The sequence below is a fragment of the Bombina bombina genome, chromosome 5, assembly GCF_027579735.1.
Source record: "Bombina bombina isolate aBomBom1 chromosome 5, aBomBom1.pri, whole genome shotgun sequence".
Lineage (NCBI taxonomy): Eukaryota > Metazoa > Chordata > Amphibia > Anura > Bombinatoridae > Bombina > Bombina bombina.
The window spans coordinates 1,078,588,833-1,078,614,010 of record NC_069503.1 but is presented as its reverse complement, the minus strand read 5'-3'; the positions used below and the strand labels follow the sequence as shown (position 1 = coordinate 1,078,614,010).

The 25,178-nt window shown below is 38.0% G+C and overlaps 1 protein-coding gene across 1 annotated transcript in view; it reads left to right on the top strand.

The window, feature by feature from the left end:
• ADCY8 (adenylate cyclase 8) overlaps positions 1-25,178 on the top strand; it is a 937,503-nt gene that overhangs the window by 815,511 nt on the left and 96,814 nt on the right. The window contains exon 16 of the mRNA XM_053715945.1: positions 19,414-19,572. Coding sequence (XP_053571920.1) covers positions 19,414-19,572 — 159 coding nt within the window. The remainder of the gene's footprint in view (positions 1-19,413; positions 19,573-25,178) is intronic.

Below are 25,178 nucleotides of genomic sequence, written 5' to 3'. Positions count from 1 at the left end.
GTGGCGGCGATGTCCGGAGCGGCAGATTAGGGGTTAATAAGTATAATGAAGGTGTCAGCGATGTCGGGGGCGGCAGATTAGGGGTTAATAAGTGTAAGATTAGGGGTGTTTAGTTTCCCCATAGGAATCAATGGGGCTGCATTACTGAGCTTGACGCTGCTTTTTTGCAGGTGTTAGACTTTTTTTCAGCTGGCTCTCCCCATTGATGTCTATGGGGAAATCATGCACAAGCACGTAAAAACCAGCTCACCACAGCTTTCAGCAGCGCTGGTATTGGAGTGTGGTATGGAGCTCAATTTTGCTCTACGCTCACTTCTTGCCTAATAACGCCGGGTTTTTGAAAACCTGTAATACCAACGCTGTAGGGAAATGACCGGTGACAATAACTTGCAAGTTAGTACCGCACCGCTCTTACCGCAAAACTCGTAATCTAGCCAAAAATGATATTGCATTGGGCTCACTCGAGAAACTCATCAACAAATTCAGTCAGAAAGCCATAAGTTATTTCAGGAAGGCGCCAATAGGGTGATAACGTATAGACCCTGACAGGTAAGTATAAGGAGAGAAGAGGTACTCACAAGCAGGGCGGCACTTGAACGTGCCTAACCAAGCGGGCCGGGACCACAGCGTCGCCCGGGAGACTCACAACGGCAACAACACCAATCCTCGAGCCGGACCAAGTTCCGTGTGGCCAATCAGGAACGCTGGATGATGACACACCTCCCTCTTCGTATGCCGATACTGAACACAGGCATAGAGGGTAGGAGACAGGAACAAACTGTGTAAGGCTCTCCCGAATACCAAGAGTTTGATTCACACAAGCCAACAAGCTGGAAAGAGGAAGGAGCAAACTCCAGCAAAGTTACTTTAAACCAGTTTATTAAAAAGTTTAAAAACAATGCATAAAAGCAACGCGTTTCTCGGCTACACAGAGCCGTTTCATCAGGCTGTTATACATATTCTAAAATGCCTACTGCTTTAAACACTTCCTCTAACCAATCAAAACACTAGAAATTTTGACGCCCCCTCCCCAACTCAGCGTGCGTGTCCATCACAGCTGATATGGAGAGTGCAAGAAAACAATGCGAGCCATTTAAAATTAACAATTTGGGATCACCTTATATTTGGTGTCTGGTCTAATTTAGCATAATATTGTTGGTCACATCACAACTAGAATCAAATACCGTTATTGCAATTGTTTTCTGTGTGTTTCATGTGAAAATACATAACATATATTTACAAATGAGCATTCGTTTCAAAATCAAATACACCATAAATATAGCACATTAGCCGCTAATCGGAGCTGAACTTACATGATATTCTCGGTTGGTCAAATAACAAATAAATAATTATTGTTCTTCATTAAAGACTCACAGATAAGACAGTATATACATTTCACCCATATAACAAACAATAATTAATCATAGTAGAAAGATATATCTAAGCCATACCGATGACACATTATTTATTCTCTATACTGATAATATAAGTCCCCTAGAAACCCTACTGATCTACAGTTACATACCCAAAACAGACTATGCGAATAATCAGCTATGAAAAGCTGCAAGGTCAATATTGGCATTGAGACCCGAAGGATGTAAGGTCTGAAGCCTATAGATCCAAAAGGTCTCTCTCTGTCTGAGTCTATAAAAACGGTTATAAAAGTCTGATCTGGGAATGTGTTCAATGGGAGTTATTTGTAAACAATGTAGGTTTCCACTATGTTTGATGTTACAATGTCGTGATACACTGTGTAATTTGTAGTTCTTTTTGATGTTTCTATAGTGTTCTGACCACCTAATGCTCAGGCGTCTACAAGTGCGCCCTATATATTGAAATCCACAAATGCAGGACAATAAATAAATCACATAATTAGACGCGCATGTCATCCGACAGCTCATTTTATATGTTTTAGAAGTTGTATTTGATTTGAAAGTATCTACATTATGTGTTATATACTCACACATTTTACATTTTTTATGGTTACATTTGAAACTACCCTTTCTTAGTGTTTTGCAGGTAACATCATTGGCCTTATTGGTATTACTACTAGTCATGTTGGTCCTATTTTTAACCACTTTACTAGGTGCCAAAATCCTTTTCAAATTGGGTGCTCTTTTGTAAATAATGGTTGGTTTATTCTCCAATAGTGGGCCTAAAATAGGGTCTTTTAATAAAATTTTCCAGTGTTTCATAATACTCCTTTTAATTATACTGTGATTACAATTGTATTCGGTAATGAACATGGTCCTGTTACCCATGCCCACCTGAGTTTGTGTGTCAACTACCCTTTTTTCAAAATATTTGTTTCTATCGTCATTTTTTGCCCTGTTAAAGGCACTGGTGATAATATGTTCTGGATATTTTTTCTCTTCAAATCTATCCTTGAGGATTTTACTCTGTATCTCATAATCTGTTATACTACTGCAGTTACGGCGAACTCACTTAAACTGCCCATATGGTACATTTCTTTTCCAAGGGAGGTGATGATTGCTTCTAAAGTCCAAATAACTGTTGCAATCAACCTGCTTAAAGTGAGTACTGGTCGAAATCCTCCACTCAGTGAAACTTAACTCTAAGTCCAAAAATACCACAGTATTAGAGTCTATTGTGCTGGTAAATTGCAAGCCCTTGTTGTTACTATTCAAATGTCTCACAAAATCTTCTGCTAGCAATCTATCACCTTTCCACACCACAACCAGATCGTCTATATATCTGCCATAGTACACCAGGTTCGCCCCAAACGCAGAATTGTAAACATATTGCTGTTCAAACGATCCCATAAACAGGTTGGCGTAACTTGGGGCGAACCTGGTGCCCATGGCCGTCCCTTTTATTTGGAGGTAATAATCATCCTGATAGACGAAATAGTTATGATGTAGGATGAATGAAATTAATGACAAGATAAAATGTTTCTGGGTGTCAGGTAAATACATGTCTGATTCTAAAAAACTGGAAATCGCTTGTAGTCCAAGGCTATGTGATATATTAGAATATAAGGCTTGGACATCACACGTGATCCAAATTAGGTCTTGTGTGATATTAATCTGTTCTAGTTTATTTATAAGGTCTGAAGAATCTCGTATATAAGATTCAAGACCAACGACATATTTTTGAAGGAAGAAATCGACATATGAGGATGCATTATCTGTTAAGCTACCTATTCCCGATATTATCGGGCGGCCCGGGGGGCATTTGGGGTCTTTGTGCAGTTTCGGTAAATGGTAGTAAAATGCACGATTTGGTTCTATCGGGATAAGATACTCTTTTTCTTTTTTGGTGACAATACCCTCTTTAAATGCACCCTCTACTAAATCCCTCAAAGTCGCCAAAAATTTGGAGGTCGGATCGAAAGTCATTTTGGTGTAGTAATTTTTGTCATTCAGGATCCTATCGGATTCTAAAATATAGTCCCCAAGATCCTGGATGACAATCCCTCCGCCTTTGTCGGCTTGTCTAATAACTATAGATTTATTCTTTTTTAACATTTCTAAAGCACGTTTCTCGTTTCCAAACAGATTCCCTTTACCATTGATACCCTTCGGTAATTGATCAAATTCATCGCTCACCAGCTGCCTGAAGATCTCTATATGGGCATTATTCGCTAGTTTTGGGGTGAAATTGGATTTGTTCCTAAAACCTGTATGTACAAAACCTTCACATAAGTGATTAAGTAGAGATTCAGGTTCATAAACCGGAGTTATTTGATTATTAAGCCTAGAGTCCATTGAATCTGTCAAAATTGGTCTGTTACCATCGTCCTTAATTTTCTTTTCTGCAAAATACTTCTGCATCGAGAGTTTTTGTGTGAACCTATTAAGATCTACAAAGAGTGAAAACATGTTATGTGTATTGGACGGGCTAAAAGAAAGCCCCTTTCCTAGGACCCTAATCTCATCATTGGTCAAAGGATGAGAAGATAGATTATAGATCCCACTGCCTAGGGCCTGTAGTCGTGCCTTTTTGAGGGCTGTGCTTCTTCCTCTACATCCTCGTTTATGTGAGGTCTTTTTCCTTTGTATGAGGGAGTTAGGCTGACTACAGGCTCTAGGTAGCTCGCAATCTTTTTTGTTTCCAGACCGGTTGTCTGGGACGTTGATCTAAAAAATGTTGTTGTGAAGTTACAGATTGTGGTATGCTATTAGCTTCACTATTGTCAAACTGTCTTATGTCATATTCGTGTGGATCTAAATTGTTGAGGGCTTGGAACCTATTGGAGGTACTAGCCTCAACTAAATTATAGTCTCTCCTGTCTTGAGGAGATTCAGAGTTCATCCCCCCTGATGTAGATCTCAAGTGGGCTTGTTGATTTTTGGGAGTAAGCTTCATATTATACCATTGTTCATTCTCATGAGATTTATACCGATTTGAGTGTTCAAAAGGGTTATTCGCCCTATTAGATTGCTGTTGGTAATATCTTACATCCCTATTATGCCCATATGGGGCAGAATAAGGGGGTCCATTCTGAGACCAATTTCGCTGGTATGCCTGATGGGAATAGTCAGGGATTCTTTGGTGGTTATGTTGAATTGGTCTATAGTCCCTATCCTGATGGTGCATTGATTGTCTGTTGTTATTATACCAATTATTAGAATTGTTTTTATAGCTATTTCTATTTTTATTTCTCTTTTTGTGGTGGTTGACTACCGTCCACCTGTCTTCCTGTTGTATATTGGGTATGGATGGGGAAGTACCCATAGTCATCCTCTGTCCCTCGTCTATATGATTTGTCACATTCGGTGTTTCTATCTGAACTTTCTTTTTATTGTATGTATATACTTCCCCTTTCAGATAATCTTCATTATCTCTAGCTAATTTCCGATTTTTAATCTCCATCAGTTCTTTTTGATAATTCTCAGTTTTTTGTAAAACTATATAATTAAGTTCTTCATATTGCTTTGTGTTTTTGAATTTATCAAGGCTTTGTTGGACAATCTCTATTTCTTTAGAAATGGTGTCCACCAAAGACTTGCGATATGTGATCAAAATTTTCATAAGAGTCACGGAACACGTGGTGAGAGTTTCCTCCCACTTTGTATTAAGGGACTGATCATCCTTAAAAGAACAACTTTTAAAGACTCTGAGGCCTCTCGGGACTAAATTAGAATCAACGTATTTTTGGAGCATTTCTGCATCCAACCAGTGCCTACATTCGTCGTTAGTTAAATCCTCTAATTTAGCAAACAAAGTGTGAATGGGCATGTTTTCAATTGCAACATCTTCACTAGGGGCCACCACAGTGGATCCCACATGTGAAACTAATAATAACCTCTTATTTTGTCTTTCATTAATAGACAACATAATGAGGTTATGAGTGAAAGTGAGAAACTAATCGAAAAAGTGTTAATAAAGTGATGAGCAAACTCAAATCACAACAAAAATAATAGTGAGTACTAAATTACAAAAATACGATATTACAAACAATATGATCCAAACGAATCAAAAAAAGTATCAGATCTCTTTGGTGTTATCTTACAGTGTAAAAGTGTCAAGTGTATATATAAAATCTAAATAAACACACTTTTCAATATTTAAATGAGAGGTATGCCTTGAAAAATTATTAAAAGTGATATGGTTATGAATTGTGCTTTAAATGGTTATAAGTGATATGTGCATATTACAAAATAATCACAAACAGTTTAGCTATGTAGATATTCAGACAAAACCTGCAAACAAAACTTTCTACTAACCCTCAAAGTATTTGGCAGAGTGGATCTGCAATCATAGGTCTATAGCTAACTCACTGAAATATTTAAACACTTAGTGTGTTGTGATATATCAAAAAAAAAAAAAAACATGTGCATATACAAAATATTACAATATAATTAAATATAGCCCCAAGTGGCCCCAAGTGGGTGTTACGCGCTCAGACAGAACTGAGCCCAGATAAGCTGTTAAATAAGAATGGAAAATAAATGGTAAATGACACTGTGAACTGCTAGTTAGGATAAAAAGAAACTAAATGACACTGTGAGCTGCTAGTTAGGATGAAAAGAAACTAATCAAATATACATATATACTTAGCATAAGGAATGTCCTTGGTGGGAGACCCGGCAGCAACCTCAAGCTGATAACAACAGCAATTCGTGAAAAAAATATCAAAAACAAAATAAGTCCTTGATAGAGGTGCGCCTATGGTGACGAATGTAGCAAACAATCCGATATAAGGCTGCTCTTCTGTAGCGTGCGTCGACGGTTAGGAAATCTGTAGTGGGGAAACAGGAAGGCGCCAATAGGGTGATAACGTATAGACCCTGACAGGTAAGTATAAGGAGAGAAGAGGTACTCACAAGCAGGGCAGCACTTGAACGTGCCTAACCAAGCGGGCCGGGACCACAGCGTCGCCCGGGAGACTCACAACGGCAACAACACCAATCCTCGAGCCGGACCAAGTTCCGTGTGGCCAATCAGGAACGCTGGATGATGACACACCTCCCTCTTCGTATGCCGATACTGAACACAGGCATAGAGGGTAGGAGACAGGAACAAACTGTGTAAGGCTCTCCCGAATACCAAGAGTTTGATTCACACAAGCCAACAAGCTGGAAAGAGGAAGGAGCAAACTCCAGCAAAGTTACTTTAAACCAGTTTATTAAAAAGTTTAAAAACAATGCATAAAAGCAACGCGTTTCTCGGCTACACAGAGCCGTTTCATCAGGCTGTTATACATATTCTAAAATGCCTACTGCTTTAAACACTTCCTCTAACCAATCAAAACACTAGAAATTTTGACGCCCCCTCCCCAACTCAGCGCGGCTCGAGGATTGGTGTTGTTGCCGTTGTGAGTCTCCCGGGCGACGCTGTGGTCCCGGCCCGCTTGGTTAGGCACGTTCAAGTGCCGCCCTGCTTGTGAGTACCTCTTCTCTCCTTATACTTACCTGTCAGGGTCTATACGTTATCACCCTATTGGCGCCTTCCTGTTTCCCCACTACAGATTTCCTAACCGTCGACGCACGCTACAGAAGAGCAGCCTTATATCGGATTGTTTGCTACATTCGTCACCATAGGCGCACCTCTATCAAGGACTTATTTTGTTTTTGATAAGTTATTTCAGAAGCAAATAATAACTAGATTGTAATCTACTTTGTTGTTTAAAACCTAAATTATTGCCCTTATCCCTGACAGTTTTTATTGAGTTCTTTATAAAAGACCCCTTAACACATGTGAGAGAAGGTATAAGCAGTTATAGGAAGTGTTGTTATCATCTCCAGTCCTCAAGTTCCCCTAGAAGGTTAAATGTTCATGATATCTGAACTAGTGCACAGGTCAAATAATTGTCTGATCAGTAACCATGGTTACTAACCTGTTCTCACCAGATAATTATTTCACCTGGGCTGTAGTTCATGAAAATATGGCCTGTTAGGGGTACATTGAGAAACACTGTCTTATATGAATAAACGTCTTGGTGCTACCGGGTTACTTTAAGGTAATTAAGGGCTCCCTCTTCTGCATACAGGCGTTTCAGACTTCGTTAGAGGTAGAGGGTGTGCAGTGATATTTATACTTTTAGGCCACAGCTAAATATGCACCATGAATGGCCTATGCCTTGCCAGTTGATGTGATAAAATGCCACCATGTGGAGAGCTTTGACCTTGGTACAGAAAGTATGTAAGCTATACCCATAACATTAAGCCTTAAAGTGGCACTGGACTGTAATTTGTGTCCCATAAAGGTTTTCTTAATTACTTTTTTTACCTACAAAATGTTACAAATCTTAATAATTGCTTAAATACATTTAATCCTGCAATTGGAATAGCTGGTTTTGCTTAATAAAACCAATATTAAGTATTGCCATTTGTGCACATGCAGTGAGAGAAGATAACAAGTCTGCTTTTCCTGCAGGCCTAGTCCATGAGCACAATGGGATATGTAGTTTCAACAAGCAAAACCAGCTATTTCAAATACAAAAGTAAATCTAATTGTGCAATTTTCCATAAATGTAAAATGCTGCAGCTGGAAATACATTAAAGGAAGCACTGCACTCTTCCATTAAGGGTCATACTACAAGTGGAGCACAATTAAAGCTCCCGCTTTAGCGTTAATTGCGCTAGAATTAAGATTTTTTTTTCGTTCGTCGGGTTGCGCTCGTATTATGAGTTGAAAGTAAACAGTTTTTGTTTAGTGCAAAAGTCTGAAGTTGGAATATTGCGTGCGCGTTCACATATTGCCCCATAGATGTCAATGTAGAAAAAGCAGTGGGGGTAAACCTAACACCCCTTTCTCGTGCAAACACGAACGCATATTCTCATAAAAATATGAATATTTCATATTCCAATGTTCTGCACTTAGCAGACTATGTACTATTTGTTCATAAATACATATCTCTACATATATCTGATGGTATTTTGGTACACTATATATATATCTATACCTATATATAGATTAATATATATATAGGTATAGATATACACAGATATATATAGGAATATCTATTTATAAATATTTAGAACATATTCTGCTATGTGCCGAACATTGGAATGTAAAATATGTACAGTAAATAAATAGTCAAAACCTTTATTAAATATGAATATTGCATAAATCTGCTATTACACATTTCATTTGCGTAATGGCAAAGGGGTCCAATGGGCTTATATATATGTATACATATGTATTTATGTGTTTATATGTGTATATATGTCTGTAAATATATACACACATAAATACATAAAAACATATCTATCTATCTATCTATCTATCTATCTATCTATACACATATATATTGTGTGCAATATTATTATTAAATATTTTTTATTAGATGATGTTATTATGAGTGTAACTGTAATTTGTAATATATTTTTGATATCTTTTGTGCAACTTTTATGTTTCGTGAAACAGTTAACCAGAGCTCTGAAGTTGCAGTAATCATTCTAGCGAAAATCATGATTGCGCTCGCGCAGTCGTGTTTACTTTCAACTCGTAATACCAGCGGTAAGCCAGATGAGTGCAAACCCTCTCGATAAACCCCTTATCGCTCAGGCACAAACACTCTTAATATAGCCCTAAGTGTTCTGTACTTGGCTGATAAAACGTGAAAGCTGATAGGCATGTGAGTATAAAACAAATCTATTTGTATCTGCAAAATCATTTTAATAGTTTTTGTTTCAACTATTATACAGACTTTGTTAAGATGTTCTTCACTTAACTTAGTTCATATATATAGGTGATTGGGTAGCTTCTGAGCAACTGGAAGAGACTTCATATATCACGAGAACTTAACCTAAAGGACAAGTGGGTTGAGTTCTTTAAGCAAGGGGATAGAGTGATTTTAGTGTGGACTTTAGCCGTGTATATTTTCCTACCAATTAGTGAGAGCAAAGCAGTGTCTATCCCAGATTTAAATTGAGAAATGTTTAAAATCTTGGATCTGACATTTCAGTTCCAAAATATGCGTTGAAGTTTCACTAAGACTTTTTAAGAACTGATGTAGTGCATTATTGTGCTACACTATGGGCCCTGTTTATCCTTAGACAGGCAGAAAATGTTCCCAGCAAGGGAACCTGTGCTCCCTTCTATGTGGCAAGCAGGCAGCAGACGCTGTAAATCCTCTGCCCACATTAATTATCGCAGAGGAAAATTCTTATTTAAAGCTGCTCGCTAGGCCTGCCAATCACTCCAAACAAACAAGTTTTGGCAAATTATCTCCACCACCTTTCAAGTAGTAGAGAGGTTCAGAAGCAGCAGTCATATGACCACTGTTTGTTAACTTGCATTAAACAGCAAACATGAGCGAGCCTACATATTTAAAACCTGCACCCCAGTTTACACCTGCTTAAAAAATGGAGCCTTTCTATTTTTTATTGCAGTGATTATTTTAGATTATTGTAGTCAAATATTATGTAACTGTTTGTAGGGTTTCACAAAAGGTGTACAATTTAATTTATTTTTGGAGAGGGCATTCCCCCCTCCTTAAAATAAGGTGTATGCATTAGCTGTCTTCTCAGCTCTTTTAGTTATTTGCTTGTTAATTAATCTATCATTACTGCATGAATTGTATTAAATACTTTAGGGCACTTAAGGTGATAAACAAATGTTTGATTATAATGTTTATTTTTTGTATCACAATGTACATATAATATATTGGAGCAAATGACCGTTGGAGTCAAGTAATACCTCAATTGTGGATATCTAGTTTTTCAGTCCACCCAAGGCTTCATTCTTTTCTTGCTTGGTATTAACGTATATATTTGTTGAGAATGAGGACTTGATTTGAGGTTCAGGCTGTGTATTGTCAAAGGCCCAAAGTCTCAGTCTGTATTTTTAAGCAAACTACGTCAGGTTCTAAGATAGAGTGGATGCTAAATATAATGGGGAATGGTCATGCACAAGTGTCGACAAAGACCTTTAACATTTTGAGTGCTGACAAAGGTTGAACAAAACCTAAAATCATTGTTGTGGTGCATGATTTAAATACCTCGATTTACTGTCCTCCTTGTGATTGGTAGAACAAAGGATACGTGAAAAGTAGCATAATGGCTTTGACACCAACTCTATTAATATTAATTTTAAAGTATATTTATGGGCATTGTGATTGCAATGTCTGTGAAGCTCTCAACACTTAGTATGCAGACATAATCTTTTTTTCTCCTAAATGTATTGAAAGGGTAATCTAAAAATAAGTCATGTTACTATATACTCGTATGAGCTGTTGGTGTGTCTTGTTCCTCGCTAATTTAATTCAAGTTTTTAGTGAACTCCTTGTCCCTGTTGATGAAGATGATAGAAGCAAAAATATTTGTCCTTTGAAAATTTGAATAATTTCTTTGTTGTGACTTCTAGGTGGAAATTAAGTGAAAACTTTTATTAGGAAAGGATAAGTAGGATCAATAAGTTAAGACATAAATGTTTTAAATTGTTTTAGGTTTTAATTTGTAACTGTTTGGCTAAAAGGGTTTCATGGGATTTAATCTCAGCATGTATCTAATTTAAAGTAGGCTCACCTGAACCTGATCACTGACAGACAAGTGATCACTGGGTTCCCTACATAGTGCTATTTTTGTTTATTTCAGTTGTCCATAAGGGCTTAGCGCCAGCTACCATATAACAGCATTAATCTGACCAAAACATGATAATTAAGGTATACAGTGGGGCAAAAAAGTATTTAGTCAGCCACCAATTGTGCAAGTTCTCCCACTTAAGAAGATGAGAGAGGCCTGTAATTTTCATCATAGGTATACCTCAACTATGAGAGACAAAATGTCGGAACAAATCCAGACAATCACATTGTCTGATTTGGAAAGAATTTATTTGCATATTATGGTGGAAAATAAGTATTTGGACACCTACAAACAAGCAAGATTTCTGGCTCTCACAGACCTGTATCTTCTTCTTTAAGAGGCTCCTCTGTCCTCCACTCATTACCTGTATTAATGGCACCTGTTTGAACTTGTTATCAGTATAAAAGACACCTGTCTACAACCTCAAACAGTCACACTCCAAACTCCACTATGGTGAAGACCAAAGAGCTGTCAAAGTAAAATTGTAGACCTGCACCAGGTTGGGAAGACTGAATCTGCAATAGGCAAGCAGCTTGGTGTGAAGAAATTAACTGTGGGAGCAATAATTCGAAAATGGAAGACATACAAGACCACTGATAATATCCCTCGATCTGGGGCTCCACGCAAGATCTCACTCCGTGGGGTCAAAATGATCACAAGAACGGTGAGCAAACATCCCAGAACCACACGGGGGGACCTAGTGAATGACCTGTAGAGCGCTGGGACCAACGTAACAAAGGCTACCATCAATATCACACTACGCCGCCAGGGACTCAGCTCCTGCAGTGCCAGACGTGTCCCCCTGCTTAAGCCAATACATGTCCGGGCCCGTCTGAAGTATGCTAGAGAGCATTTGGATGATCCAGAAGCGGATTGGGAGAATGTCATATGGTCAGATGAAACCAAAGTACAACTGTTTGGTAGAAACACAACTCGTCGTGTTTGGAGGAGAGAGAATGCTGAGTTGCAACCAAAGAACACCATACCTACTGTGAAGCATGGGGGTGGCAACATCATGCTTTGGGGCTGTTTCTCTGCAAAGGGAACAGGACGACTGATCCGTGTACATGAAAGAATGAATGGGGCCATGTATCGTGAGATTTTGAGTGCAAACCTCCTTCCATCAGAAAGTGCATTGAAGATGAAACGTGGCTGGATCTTTCACAATGACAATGATCCCAAACACACTGCCCGGGCAATGAAGGAGTGGCTTCGTAAGAATCATTTCAAGGTCCTGGAGTGGCCTAGCCAGTCTCCAGATCTCAACCCCATAGAAAACCTTTGGAGGGAGTTGAAAGTCTGTGTTGCCCAGCGACAGCCCCAAAACATCACTGCTCTAGAGGAGATCTGCATGCAGGAATGGGCCAACATACCAGCAACAGTGTGTGACAACCTTGTGAAGACTTACAGAAAACGTTTGCCCTCTGTCATTGCCAACAAAGGATATATAACAAAGTATTGAGATGAACTTTTGATATTGACCAAATACTTATTTTCCACCATAATTTGCAAATAAATTCTTTCCAAATCAGACAATGTGATTGTCTGGATTTGTTTCCACATTTTGTCTCTCATAATTGAGGTATACCTATGATGAAAATTACAGGCCTCTCTCATCTTCTTAAGTGGGAGAACTTGCACAATTGGTCGCTGACTAAATACTTTTTTGCCCCACTGTATATATATATATATATAATTTTTATTTTTTCTGGATTTTTGTTTCAGAAAACACAGATATCCAACATATTTTTGCATAATTCTGAAATGGCCATAAAATAGCTTCTGGATCTCGTGTCATCTGTTATTTTATTCTCAAGCTACACATTTCTACAGCAATAAAAAAATGTAACATAAATTCTTCAGGGTCTCTTCCTGTTTATCATTTTGCCTCTAGCTCTTGTGTTAATAAACACCCTCTCATTTTGACAGACACACTCCCCAATATTAAAAAAGCAGCGCTCAGAACCAATATATATTGTATTCAATAAAATAACAGATTTAGAAGCAAACTTTCAGTTAATTAAAAAAATACAATATTTTAATTATGAACATTATTATATTATTATGATTAGTTTTAAATGGATCACAAAAGGGAATTGTTTAAAACGTTTCTATATTTCTTTGTAATATATTCATTAACTTTCATAAAAATGCATTGTAAAAAAACGTATTTAGATTTAGGTATTTTTATTTTATCTGACAAGTTTTCTTTGATGTTTTTAATTCTGTTTTCTCTTGTTAAGTGTATCCAGTCCACGGATCATCCATTACTTATGGGATATTAACTCCTCCCCAACAGGAAGTGCAAGAGGATTCACCCAGCAGAGCTGCTATATAGCTCCTCCCCTAACTGCCATTACCAGTCATTCTCTTGCACCCAACGAATAGATAGGATGTGTGAGAGGACTGTGGTGATTATACTTAGTTTCATACCTTCAATCAAAAGTTTGTTATTTTATAATAGCACCGGAGTGTGTTATTCCTTCTCTGGTAGAATTTGAAGAAGAATCTACCTGAGTTTTTCTATGATTTTAGCCGGAGTAGTTAAGATCATATTGCTGTTTCTCGGCCATCTGAGGAGAGGTAAACTTCAGATCAGGGGACAGCGGGCAGATTAATCTGCAAAGAGGTATGTAGCAACTTATTATTTTCTGACAATGGAATTGATGAGAAAATTCTGCCATACCGATATAATGTAAACTCAGCCTTAAATGCAGTAGCAGCAACTGGTATCAGGCTGTCATGTATGTATATTTTACACTTCAGTATTCTGGGGAATGGCACTTCACTGGAATTATACTGTATGCATAAAGCTTTAGCCTAATTTGCAGGGACTAGCAACAGGCTTTTTAATAACACTAAATTTATTAATGTTAAACGTTTTTTGCTGGCATGTAAAATCGTTTAATTTTCTGAGGTACTGGGTGAAAAAATGTTTTGGGCACTATTTTTTTCCACTTGGCAGTCGTTTTATTTAATTTATGACAGTTTACTGATCTCTCTCACTGTTATGTGTGAGGGGGAGGGGCCTTTTTTGGTGCTTTTGCTACGCATCAAAAAATTCAGTCAGAAGTTTATTGTCTTCCCTGCATGATCCGGTTCATCTCTACAGAACTCAGGGGTCTTCAAAACTTGTTTTGAGGGAGGTAATCACTCACAGCAGAGCTGTGAGATTGTAGTTGACTGTGATAAAAAAACGTTTATTTCTGTATTTTTTTTTTTTTTTCTGCTATCAGGGTTAGTTATCCTTTGCTAATGGGAGCAATCCTTTGCTAAAATTGTGTTTTTTACAAAGATTTGATGCTATAACTTTTCAGTTTATTAATTTTCAACTGTCATAACTTTTTCTGTGCTTCTTATAGGCACAGTACGTTTTCATATTATAGTAAATTACTTGAAAAGTATTTCCAAGTTGCTAGTTTATTTGCTAGTGTGTTAAACATGTCTGATTCAGAGGAAGATATCTGTGCTATATGTGCTAAAGCCAAAGTGGAGCCCAATAGAAATTTATGTACTAACTGTATTGATGCTACTTTAAATAAAAGTCAATCTGTACAAATTGAACATATTTCACCAAACAACGAGGGGAGAGTGATGCCGACTAACTCGCCTCACGTGTCAGTACCTGCATCTCCCGCTCGGGAGGTGCGTGATATTGTAGCGCCGAGTACATCTGGGCGGCCATTACAAATCACATTACAGGATATGGCTACTGTTATGACTGAAGTTTTGGCTAAATTACCAGAACTAAGAGGTAAGCGTGATCACTCTGGGGTTAGAACAGAGTGCGCTGATAATATTAGGGCCATGTCAGACACTGCGTCACAATTTGCAGAACATGAGGACGGAGAGCTTCATTCTGCGGGTGACGGTTCTGATCCAAACAAACTGGATTCAGATATTTCAAATTTTAAATTTAAGCTGGAAAACCTCCGTGTATTACTAGGGGAGGTGTTAGCGGCTCTGAATGATTGTAACACAGTTGCAATACCAGAGAAAATGTGTAGGTTGGATAAATATTTTGCGGTACCGGCGAGTACTGACGTTTTTCCTATACCTAAGAGACTTACTGAAATTGTTACTAAGGAGTGGGATAGACCCGGTGTGCCGTTCTCACCCCCTCCGATATTTAGAAAGATGTTTCCAATAGACGCCACCACACGGGACTTATGGCAAACGGTCCCTAAGGTGGAGGGAGCAGTTTCTACTTTAGCTAAGCGTACCACTATCCCGGTGGAGGATAGCTGTGCCTTTTCAGATCCAATGGATAAAAAGTTAGAGGGTTACCTTAAGAAAATGTTTGTTCAACAAGGTTTTATATTGCAACCTCTTGCATGCATTGCGCCTGTCACGGCTGCAGCAGCATTTTGGTTTGAGTCTCTGGAAGAGACACTTGAATCAGCTCCATTAGATGAGATTACACACAAGCTTAAAGCCCTTAAGTTAGCTAACTCATTTATTTCAGATGCCGTAGTACATTTAACTAAACTTACGGCTAAGAATTCCGGATTCGCCATTCAGGCACGCAGAGCACTGTGGCTAAAATCCTGGTCAGCTGACGTTACTTCTAAATCTAAATTGCTTAATATACCTTTCAAAGGGCAGACCTTATTCGGGCCCGGGTTGAAAGAAATTATCGCTGAAATTACAGGAGGTAAAGGCCATGCCCTGCCTCAAGACAGAGCCAAACCTAAGGCTAGACAGTCTAATTTTCGTTCCTTTCATAATTTCAAAGCAGGAGCAGCATCAACTTCCTCTGCACCAAAACAGGAAGGAGCTGTTGCTCGCTACAGACAAGGCTGGAGACCTAACCAGTCCTGGAACAAGGGCAAGCAGGCCAGGAAACCTGCTGCTGCCCCTAAGACAGCATGAATCGAGGGCCCCCGATCCGGGAACGGATCTAGTGGGGGGCAGACTTTCTCTCTTCGCCCAGGCTTGGGCAAGAGATGTCCAGGATCCCTGGGCGTTAGAGATCATATCTCAGGGATACCTTCTAGACTTCAAATTCTCTCCCCCAAGAGGGAGATTTCATCTGTCAAGGTTGTCAACAAACCAAATAAAGAAAGAGCCGTTTCTACGCTGCGTACAAGATCTTTTATTAATGGGAGTGATCCATCCGGTTCCGCGGTCGGAACAAGGACAAGGGTTTTACTCAAATCTGTTTGTGGTTCCCAAAAAAGAGGGAACTTTCAGGCCAATCTTGGATTTAAAGATCCTAAACAAATTCCTAAGAGTTCCATCGTTCAAAATGGAAACTATTCGGACAATTTTACCCATGATCCAAAAGGGTCAGTACATGACCACAGTGGATTTAAAGGATGCTTACCTTCACATACCGATTCACAAAGATCATTACCGGTATCTAAGGTTTGCCTTTCTAGACAGGCATTACCAGTTTGTAGCTCTTCCATTCGGATTGGCTACGGCTCCGAGAATCTTCACAAAGGTTCTGGGTGCTCTTCTGGCGGTACTAAGACCGCGAGGAATTGCGGTAGCTCCGTACCTAGACGACATTCTGATACAAGCTTCAAGCTTTCAAACTGCCAAGTCTCATACAGAGTTAGTACTGGCATTTCTAAGGTCGCATGGATGGAAGGTGAACGAAAAGAAGAGTTCTCTCTTTCCACTCACAAGAGTTCCCTTCTTGGGGACTCTTATAGATTCTGTAGAAATGAAGATTTACCTGACAGAAGACAGGTTAACAAAGCTTCAAAATGCATGCCGTGTCCTTCATTCCATTCAACACCCGTCAGTAGCTCAATGCATGGAGGTGATCGGCTTAATGGTAGCAGCAATGGACATAGTACCCTTTGCACGTCTACATCTCAGACCGCTGCAATTGTGCATGCTAAGTCAGTGGAATGGGGATTACTCAGACTTGTCCCCTACTCTGAATCTGGATCAAGAGACCAGAAATTCTCTTCTATGGTGGCTTTCTCGGCCACATCTGTCCAGGGGGATGCCATTCAGCAGGCCGGACTGGACAATTGTAACAACAGACGCCAGCCTACTAGGTTGGGGCGCTGTCTGGAATTCTCTGAAGGCTCAGGGACAATGGAATCAGGAGGAGAGTCTCCTACCAATAAACATTCTGGAATTGAGAGCAGTTCTCAATGCCCTTCTGGCTTGGCCCCAGTTAACAACTCGGGGGTTCATCAGGTTTCAGTCGGACAACATCACGACTGTAGCTTACATCAACCATCAGGGAGGGACAAGAAGCTCCCTAGCAATGATGGAAGTATCAAAGATAATTCGCTGGGCAGAGTCTCACTCTTGCCACCTGTCAGCAATCCACATCCCGGGAGTGGAGAACTGGGAGGCGGATTTCTTAAGTCGTCAGACTTTTCATCTGGGGGAGTGGGAACTTCATCCGGAGGTCTTTGCCCAAATACTTCGACGTTGGGGCAAACCAGAGATAGATCTCATGGCGTCTCTACAGAACGCCAAGCTTCCTCGTTACGGGTCCAGATCCAGGGATCCGGGAGCAGTTCTGATAGATGCTTTGACAGCACCTTGGACCTTCGGGATGGCTTATGTGTTTCCACCCTTCCCGATGCTTCCTCGATTGATTGCCAGAATCAAACAGGAGAGAGCATCAGTGATTCTAATAGCGCCTGCATGGCCACGCAGGACTTGGTATGCAGATCTAGTGGACATGTCATCCTGTCCACCTTGGTCGCTACCTCTGAAACAGGACCTTCTGATCCAGGGTCCCTTCAAACATCAAAATCTAATTTCTCTGAAGCTGACTGCTTGGAAATTGAACGCTTGATTTTATCAAAACGTGGTTTTTCTGAGTCAGTTATTGATACCTTAATACAGGCTAGGAAGCCTGTTACCAGAAAGATTTACCATAAGATATGGCGCAAATACTTATATTGGTGCGAATCCAAGAGTTACTCATGGAGTAAGGTTAGGATTCCGAGGATATTGTCTTTTCTACAAGAAGGTTTAGAAAAGGGTTTATCCGCTAGTTCCTTAAAGGGACAGATTTCAGCTCTGTCCATTCTTTTACACAAACGTCTGTCAGAAGTTCCGGACGTTCAAGCTTTTTGTCAGGCTTTAGCTAGGATCAAGCCTGTGTTTAAAACTGTTGCTCCACCATGGAGTTTGAACTTAGTTCTTAATGTTTTACAGGGGGTTCCGTTTGAACCCCTTCATTCCATTGATATCAAGTTGTTATCTTGGAAAGTTCTGTTTTTAATGGCGATTTCCTCGGCTCGAAGAGTCTCTGAGTTATCTGCCTTACATTGTGATTCTCCTTATCTGATTTTTCATTCAGACAAGGTAGTTCTGCGTACTAAACCTGGGTTCCTACCTAAGGTGGTCACTAACAGGAATATCAATCAAGAGATTGTGGTTACATCTTTGTGTCCTAATCCTTCTTCGAAAAAGGAACGTCTGCTACACAATCTAGATGTAGTCCGTGCCCTGAAATTTTATCTACAGGCAACTAAGGATTTTCGACAAACGTCTTCCCTGTTTGTCGTTTATTCTGGTCAGAGGAGAGGTCAAAAAGCTTCGGCTACCTCTCTCTCCTTTTGGCTTCGTAGCATAATACGGTTAGCCTATGAGACTGCTGGACAGCAGCCTCCTGAAAGAATTACAGCACATTCTACTAGAGCTGTGGCTTCCACTTGGGCCTTTAAGAATGAGGCTTCTGTTGAACAGATTTGCAAGGCTGCAACTTGGTCTTCTCTTCATACTTTTTTCCAAATTTTACAAATTTGACACTTTTGCTTCTTCGGAGGCTGTTTTTGGGAGAAAGGTTCTTCAGGCAGTGGTTCCTTCCGTATAAAGAGCCTGCCTGTCCCTCCCGTCATCCGTGTACTTTAGCTTTGGTATTGGTATCCCATAAGTAATGGATGATCCGTGGACTGGATACACTTAACAAGAGAAAACATAATTTATGCTTACCTGATAAATTTATTTCTCTTGTAGTGTATCCAGTCCACGGCCCGCCCTGTCACTTTAAGGCAGGTAATTTTTCCATTAAACTACAGTCACCCCTGTACCCTATGGTTTTCCTTTCTCTGCATGTTTTCGGTCGAATGACTGGTAATGGCAGTTAGGGGAGGAGCTATATAGCAGCTCTGCTGGGTGAATCCTCTTGCACTTCCTGTTGGGGAGGAGTTAATATCCCATAAGTAATGGATGATCCGTGGACTGGATACACTACAAGAGAAATAAATTTATCAGGTAAGCATAAATTATGTTTTTGCTTTATAATTGATCTTTATGTCATTAATTATCCTTAGAATTAAATGATAAAGATTGAGTTCTTCATTCTACTGATGGAGTCAAATTCATGATGAAACTGTGCGATTATTTTAGAACTGTGTTGGATTTTTTTAAGTTTGGATTTTATTGTGATTTGACTTTTCATAATAATGTAAATATTATTTATTTTTTTATTCAGCTGGAATACACAGCAAGGCTTGATTTTTTATGGCGCGTGCAAGCCAAAGAAGAAATCAATGAAATGAAAGATTTAAGAGAACACAATGAAAATATGCTCAGAAACATTTTACCAAGTCACGTTGCTCGACATTTTCTGGAGAAGGACCGCGATAATGAAGTATGTGTTTTATTTTGGATATAATAAAGATACATTAAAAACACATATTTTCTATCATGCATATGTAAAAGGAGCAATTTAACATGTTAATATATTATTTAGATTGGGATTTTGCATCCACAAGTGAAAGTGGTTTTAATCACAGGAACACCCATTAAAAAAAAATATTAATGCATTTAACCTAAGTTTAAAACCATAGAGATATATGTTTATATCTTTTTAAGATATTTGTATAGGGCATTATCAATACAGTGGGAATCTGTGTTTGTTGAGTTATTGATTTTGCTAATTTTTAATAGTATAAAAGTGCTTTATTACTAATTTGTTTAACTTTAAAGGGACATGAAATCGAAATTATTTATTTGGTGATTCAGATAGATACACTAGCAAGAAATAAGCACTCTCTGGTTTTGTAAAACAAATAGTATATTTAACTAGCGTAACGCCTGATCAGTTTGGTGAGAGTGCTTATATATATATATATATATATATATATATATATATATATAGTTTTGATATTTCGATTTAAAAGATCAGTAGCTGCCACCACTCTAAATTCCTTGACAACTTTGCAGCCTGGCTGACTCACTTTCACTTTCCAAATATACCCACTCTAATACAACATCTCCATTGACAACCCATCTGCCCCTTAGGGTCTCTCACAATCCACCCTATTCCCTAGTCACTTCGATGGACACTCTATTGACCTGATATTTTACTACCTCTGTTCAATATCTGACTTCACGAATGATCTACTTTCTGCAAAAAGCTTCTACTCCATATGTATCTTACTTGACCTCTCAGCTTCCATCTATCATCACCTTTTCCCATGCTAGACTGCAGGACTTCTCTTGTGCAGCACCAACCCACTGGAATGCAGTTCCTCATGCTGTTAGACTTTCCCCTAATCTGCTTTCTCTAAACTCTCTTTAAATACATTCTTGTTCAGGAAAGCCTACCACCCAACTCAGTAATACATTAATTCCACCTTCCTAATAATTGCCCTCATCTAACTCTGTTCATTCTCACCCTTACAGTCCTCACCTCCTGTTTCTTACCCTCCTACCCTTCTAGATTGTAAATTCCCACAGGAATAGGGCACTAAACTCCTCATGTATTTGTTTGTCACATGTTGTCTTGTCTTTTACAAGTACTGTATCAAATTCCACCCATGGACGTCACTGCAGAATTTTTTGATACTTTATAAATACAGTCTAATAATAATAATAATAATAACAATGACATTTCTCTGGTATTTTTGGCAAGTTTTTCTTTAACAGCTTTCCAATTTACTTTTATTATAACATTTGATTCATTCTCTTATTATTCTTTGTTGAAGAATCAACAATGCAATGTTGCAAGCTAACTGAACACATTGGGTGAACCAATGACAAGAGGCATAGAGATATATATTTATATACTTTTTTTTTAAAAAAAGTTTTTATTTTTTGCAGATGACAAACAATATCACATAACTTTCAAACATAAATCGTGAGCAGTTTACAAAATGCAATGGGTTCCTGTCTGAGTTGCTAAAGGCAAGGAATATACAATCTTTGCTTGTAGCTTAAATAGTTAGATAGTGACATCATTGCCATCTAAGTTTTTTATTTTTATACTTCTCCCCGCCCACCACCTCCCTAATTTGCATCATTTCTAAATAATACAACTCTTCAGCTGGGCAACGTAAAATTGCTAAATGCCCTTTTAAGGTCAATGCCTATCCAAATGCCCTTTGCAGGGCAATAAGAAGCTTACGTTTATTTAGATAGGATTTTATTTGGGGGGTTGGTTGTGTGGGTGGTGGGTTTTACTGTTTGGGGGTTGTTTGTATTTTTTTTTTTTACAGGTAAAAGAGCTGATTTCTTTGGGGCAATGCCCCGCAAAAGGCCCTTTTAAGGGCTAGTGGCAGTTTAGTGTAGGCTAGGGATTTTATAATTTGGTGGGGCTTTTTTATTTTGATAGAGCTATTACATAAGGAGTAATTTGTTTATATTTTTGATCATTTCTTTTTTTATTTTGTGTAATTTAGTGTTTATTATTTTTTGCAATTTAGATAAATGTATTTTTTTTTAATTTAATTTATTTAATTTTATTTAAAGGGACAGTCTACACCAGAATTTTTATTGTTTTAAAAGATAGATAATCCCTTTATTACCCATTTCCCAGTTTTGCATAACCAACACAGTTATATTAATATACTTTTAACCTATGTGATTATCTTGTATCTAAGCCTCTGCAAACTGCCCCTTTTTTCAGTTCTTTTGAAAGACTTGCAGTCTAGCCAATCAGTGCCAGCTCCCAGATAACTTCTCGTGCACGAGCACAGTGTTATCTATATGAAATACGTGAACTAACACCCTCTAGTGGTGAAAAACTGTTAAAATGCAATCTGAAAGAGGTGGCCTTCAAGGTCTAAGAAATTAGCATATGAACCTCCTAGGTTAAGCTTTCAACTAAGAATACCAAGAGAACAAAGCAAAATTGGTGATAAAAGTAAATTGGAAAATTGTTTAAAATTACATGCCCTATCTGAATCATTAAAGTTTATTTTGGCCTAGACTGTCCCTTTAACATGACTAAGAACCAGTGTGTGGTTTGAAACATTGTCGTATTGCTTTATGGACCCTGTGAAAAAGAAATAAAGGTATTTTAAATTATTCCCTGGAGGCTGGAAATCCATGTATTTGTATAGGTGTTAGTGTAACTCAGGTTAGGTTTTATTTTACAGGTAAATTTGTATTTATTTTACCTAGGTAGCTAGTAAATAGTTAATAACTATTTAATAACTTTTCTACCTAGTTAAAATAAATACAAACGTGCCTGTGAAATAAAAATAAACCCTAAGCTAGATACAATGTAACTATTAGTTATATTGTAGCTAGCTTAGGGTTTATTTTACAGGTAAGTATTTAGTTTTAAATAGGAATTATTTAGTTATTAATAGTAGGTTTTATTTAGATTTATTTTAATTATGTTAAAGTTAGGAGTGTTAGGGTTAGAGTTACGTTAGGGTTAGAATTAGGGTTAGGTTTAGGGGTTAATATATTTATTTAGTGTTAGTGATGTTGGAGGCCAGAGGTTTAGGGATTAATAATGTTAGTATAGTGGCGGCGACATTGGGGGCGGCAGATTAGGGGTTAATAAATTTATGTAGGTGGCAGCGACATTGGGGGCGGCAGATCAGTGGTTAATAAGTGTAATGTAGGTGTCGGCGATGTCGGGGCGGCAGATTAGGGGTGTTTAGACATGGGGATTATGTTAGTGTGTTAGGTTTAAACATAACTTTTTATTTCCCCATAGACATCAATGGGGCTGCGTTATGGAGCTTTACGATCCGTCATTGCAGGTTATGTCTATGGGGAAATCGTGCACGAGAATGTCAAAGCAGCTCAAAGCAGCACTGGTATTTGTGTGCGGTATGAAGATCAACTATGCCATATTGCCCACAAACGCCGTTTTTTTTTTGCAAACCTGTAATAGCAGCGCTATTAAAGGTGAGCGGTGGAAATAACTTGCAAGTTATTAGTGAGCCACTCATAACGCAAAACTCGTAATCTGGCTGAGAGATACTTTTAGCGAAGACATTGCAGTCATATGGCAAGCATACACTATAGCAAGACTTTTTAAAATAAATCGAAAACCACAAAATGGACATAAATAATAAGAGACTTTAAACCAGCTCTTAAAATACATTGATTATTATAAAAATATAAGAGTAATAGTACCATAAGTATGAGAGGCATGAACACTCTACCGTAAGCAGATAAAGACTTTTCATTGTTAAAATAAAGATTCCAGTTCTTTCATTATATACAATACAATATTGTCGGGACAAAGCAAGATGAATTCAGATGAAAGAAATAAGAAAAAAATATGGCTAAGCATGTTCAACTGAGATTTTGATGAAAATCAATACCAATATAACAAAAAAAAAAACAGAACAAAATGGATATGGTCATCAGATTAAGCACAGATAGGTTGTTAAAAAAATTGCTGTTCTGTGTAATAGGGTATTTCATATTGGTGGTATAGTGTGTTTTCAGTATTGTTAAAATAATGTATGCGAGTTGATTACCTCCACATGCCAGCTGTTCATTCAAAAAGGGAATTGTGTGTGTGTTTGTGTATGTATGTACTGTATATATACACACAGATAGATGAACTATTCCAGTCAAAATGTAAATGCTCTTAAGTGTATTTCCGTTTTGATTTGAAGAATTGTTGCAATACACTTGAATTACCACAATAAGTAGTGCAGAAGTGGGAATAACTTTTTTATTAACTGAAGTTGGTTGTTCAGTAGCAACTTGTGGTTGCCTGCTCCAAAAGGGCTCCCAAGCTCCGTCCACAGATTGTTAAATGGAGCCCACAGGGGGCTAGATTACAAGTGGATTGGTAGTTTGCTCTCCCGCTAGCCCTTTAACTCTGCTAGCAGTAAGCTTTTTGCGTGCGACTGGTAGTGAGTGTAAGTTGAAGTAAATGGTTTTTGCTCTCACGCTAACCCGGCATACGCAAAAAATCTGAACTTCGAATATTCCAACCTCATTAACGTATTCCTTCATAGACTTCAATAGAGCACAAAAAGTGGGAAAAAAACACCCTTTAATCTCACGCAAACGATTGCGTCTTCTCAAGTGCACTAACCCAACATCAAATGTTCTTCACAGCAGAATGTGTTCTATTTATTCATAAATACATATTTATATATATATATATATATATATATATAATATATATAATATATATAATATATATATATATATTGTTTATTAGGTAAAATAAATATCTATACCTATTATATATGTATACCTATGTATATAGATGATTATATGTATATATATACACATGTAGATGCAAACAAAAAACTTGCACTCTCTGGTCTTTTCAATAAAGTAATAATTTTACAGTGACGTTTCGGGAACAAAGTATTTTCTCTATTTAGAAATACTTAGAACATATTCCCCTATGTGAAGAACATTGGAATGTGAAATATTTACTGTAAATACATAAACACTTTATAAAATATGATTTTTCATGTTTTCAGCTACTTAACTGCAAAGGGCTCCAATGCACTTGCATATGTCTATATATGTATACATATGTATTTATCTGTTTATATGTGTATATAGGTCTGTAAATACATATACACACACACACATACATATATATATATATATGCACACATATGTTTACACATTTAGACATGTATAAATATGTATGTAATCTCTATGTTAAAATCCTTTGCTTGCCTTTTTTTTTCTAACACCTCATAGATTTGGCGTCGCTTGTGCGGGCGTTAACGGTTGTGACACTTGGGGAGAATTAGATGGCATAACCTGATTCTCTTCTGACTGAGAATCATCCTGCGACATACTTTTAGTAGCTAAAATATGTTCTTTACAATTTATAGACCTTTCAGTGCATGAGGGACACATTCTAAGTGGAGGTTCCACAATGGCTTCTAAACATATTGAACAATGACTTTCCTCAATGTCAGACATGTTGAACAGGCTAGTAATGACCACAAACAAGCATGAAAACACTTTATTTAGTGAAAAAAATAACAATCTTAAAGGGACATTCCGGTCAAAATATAAATGCAC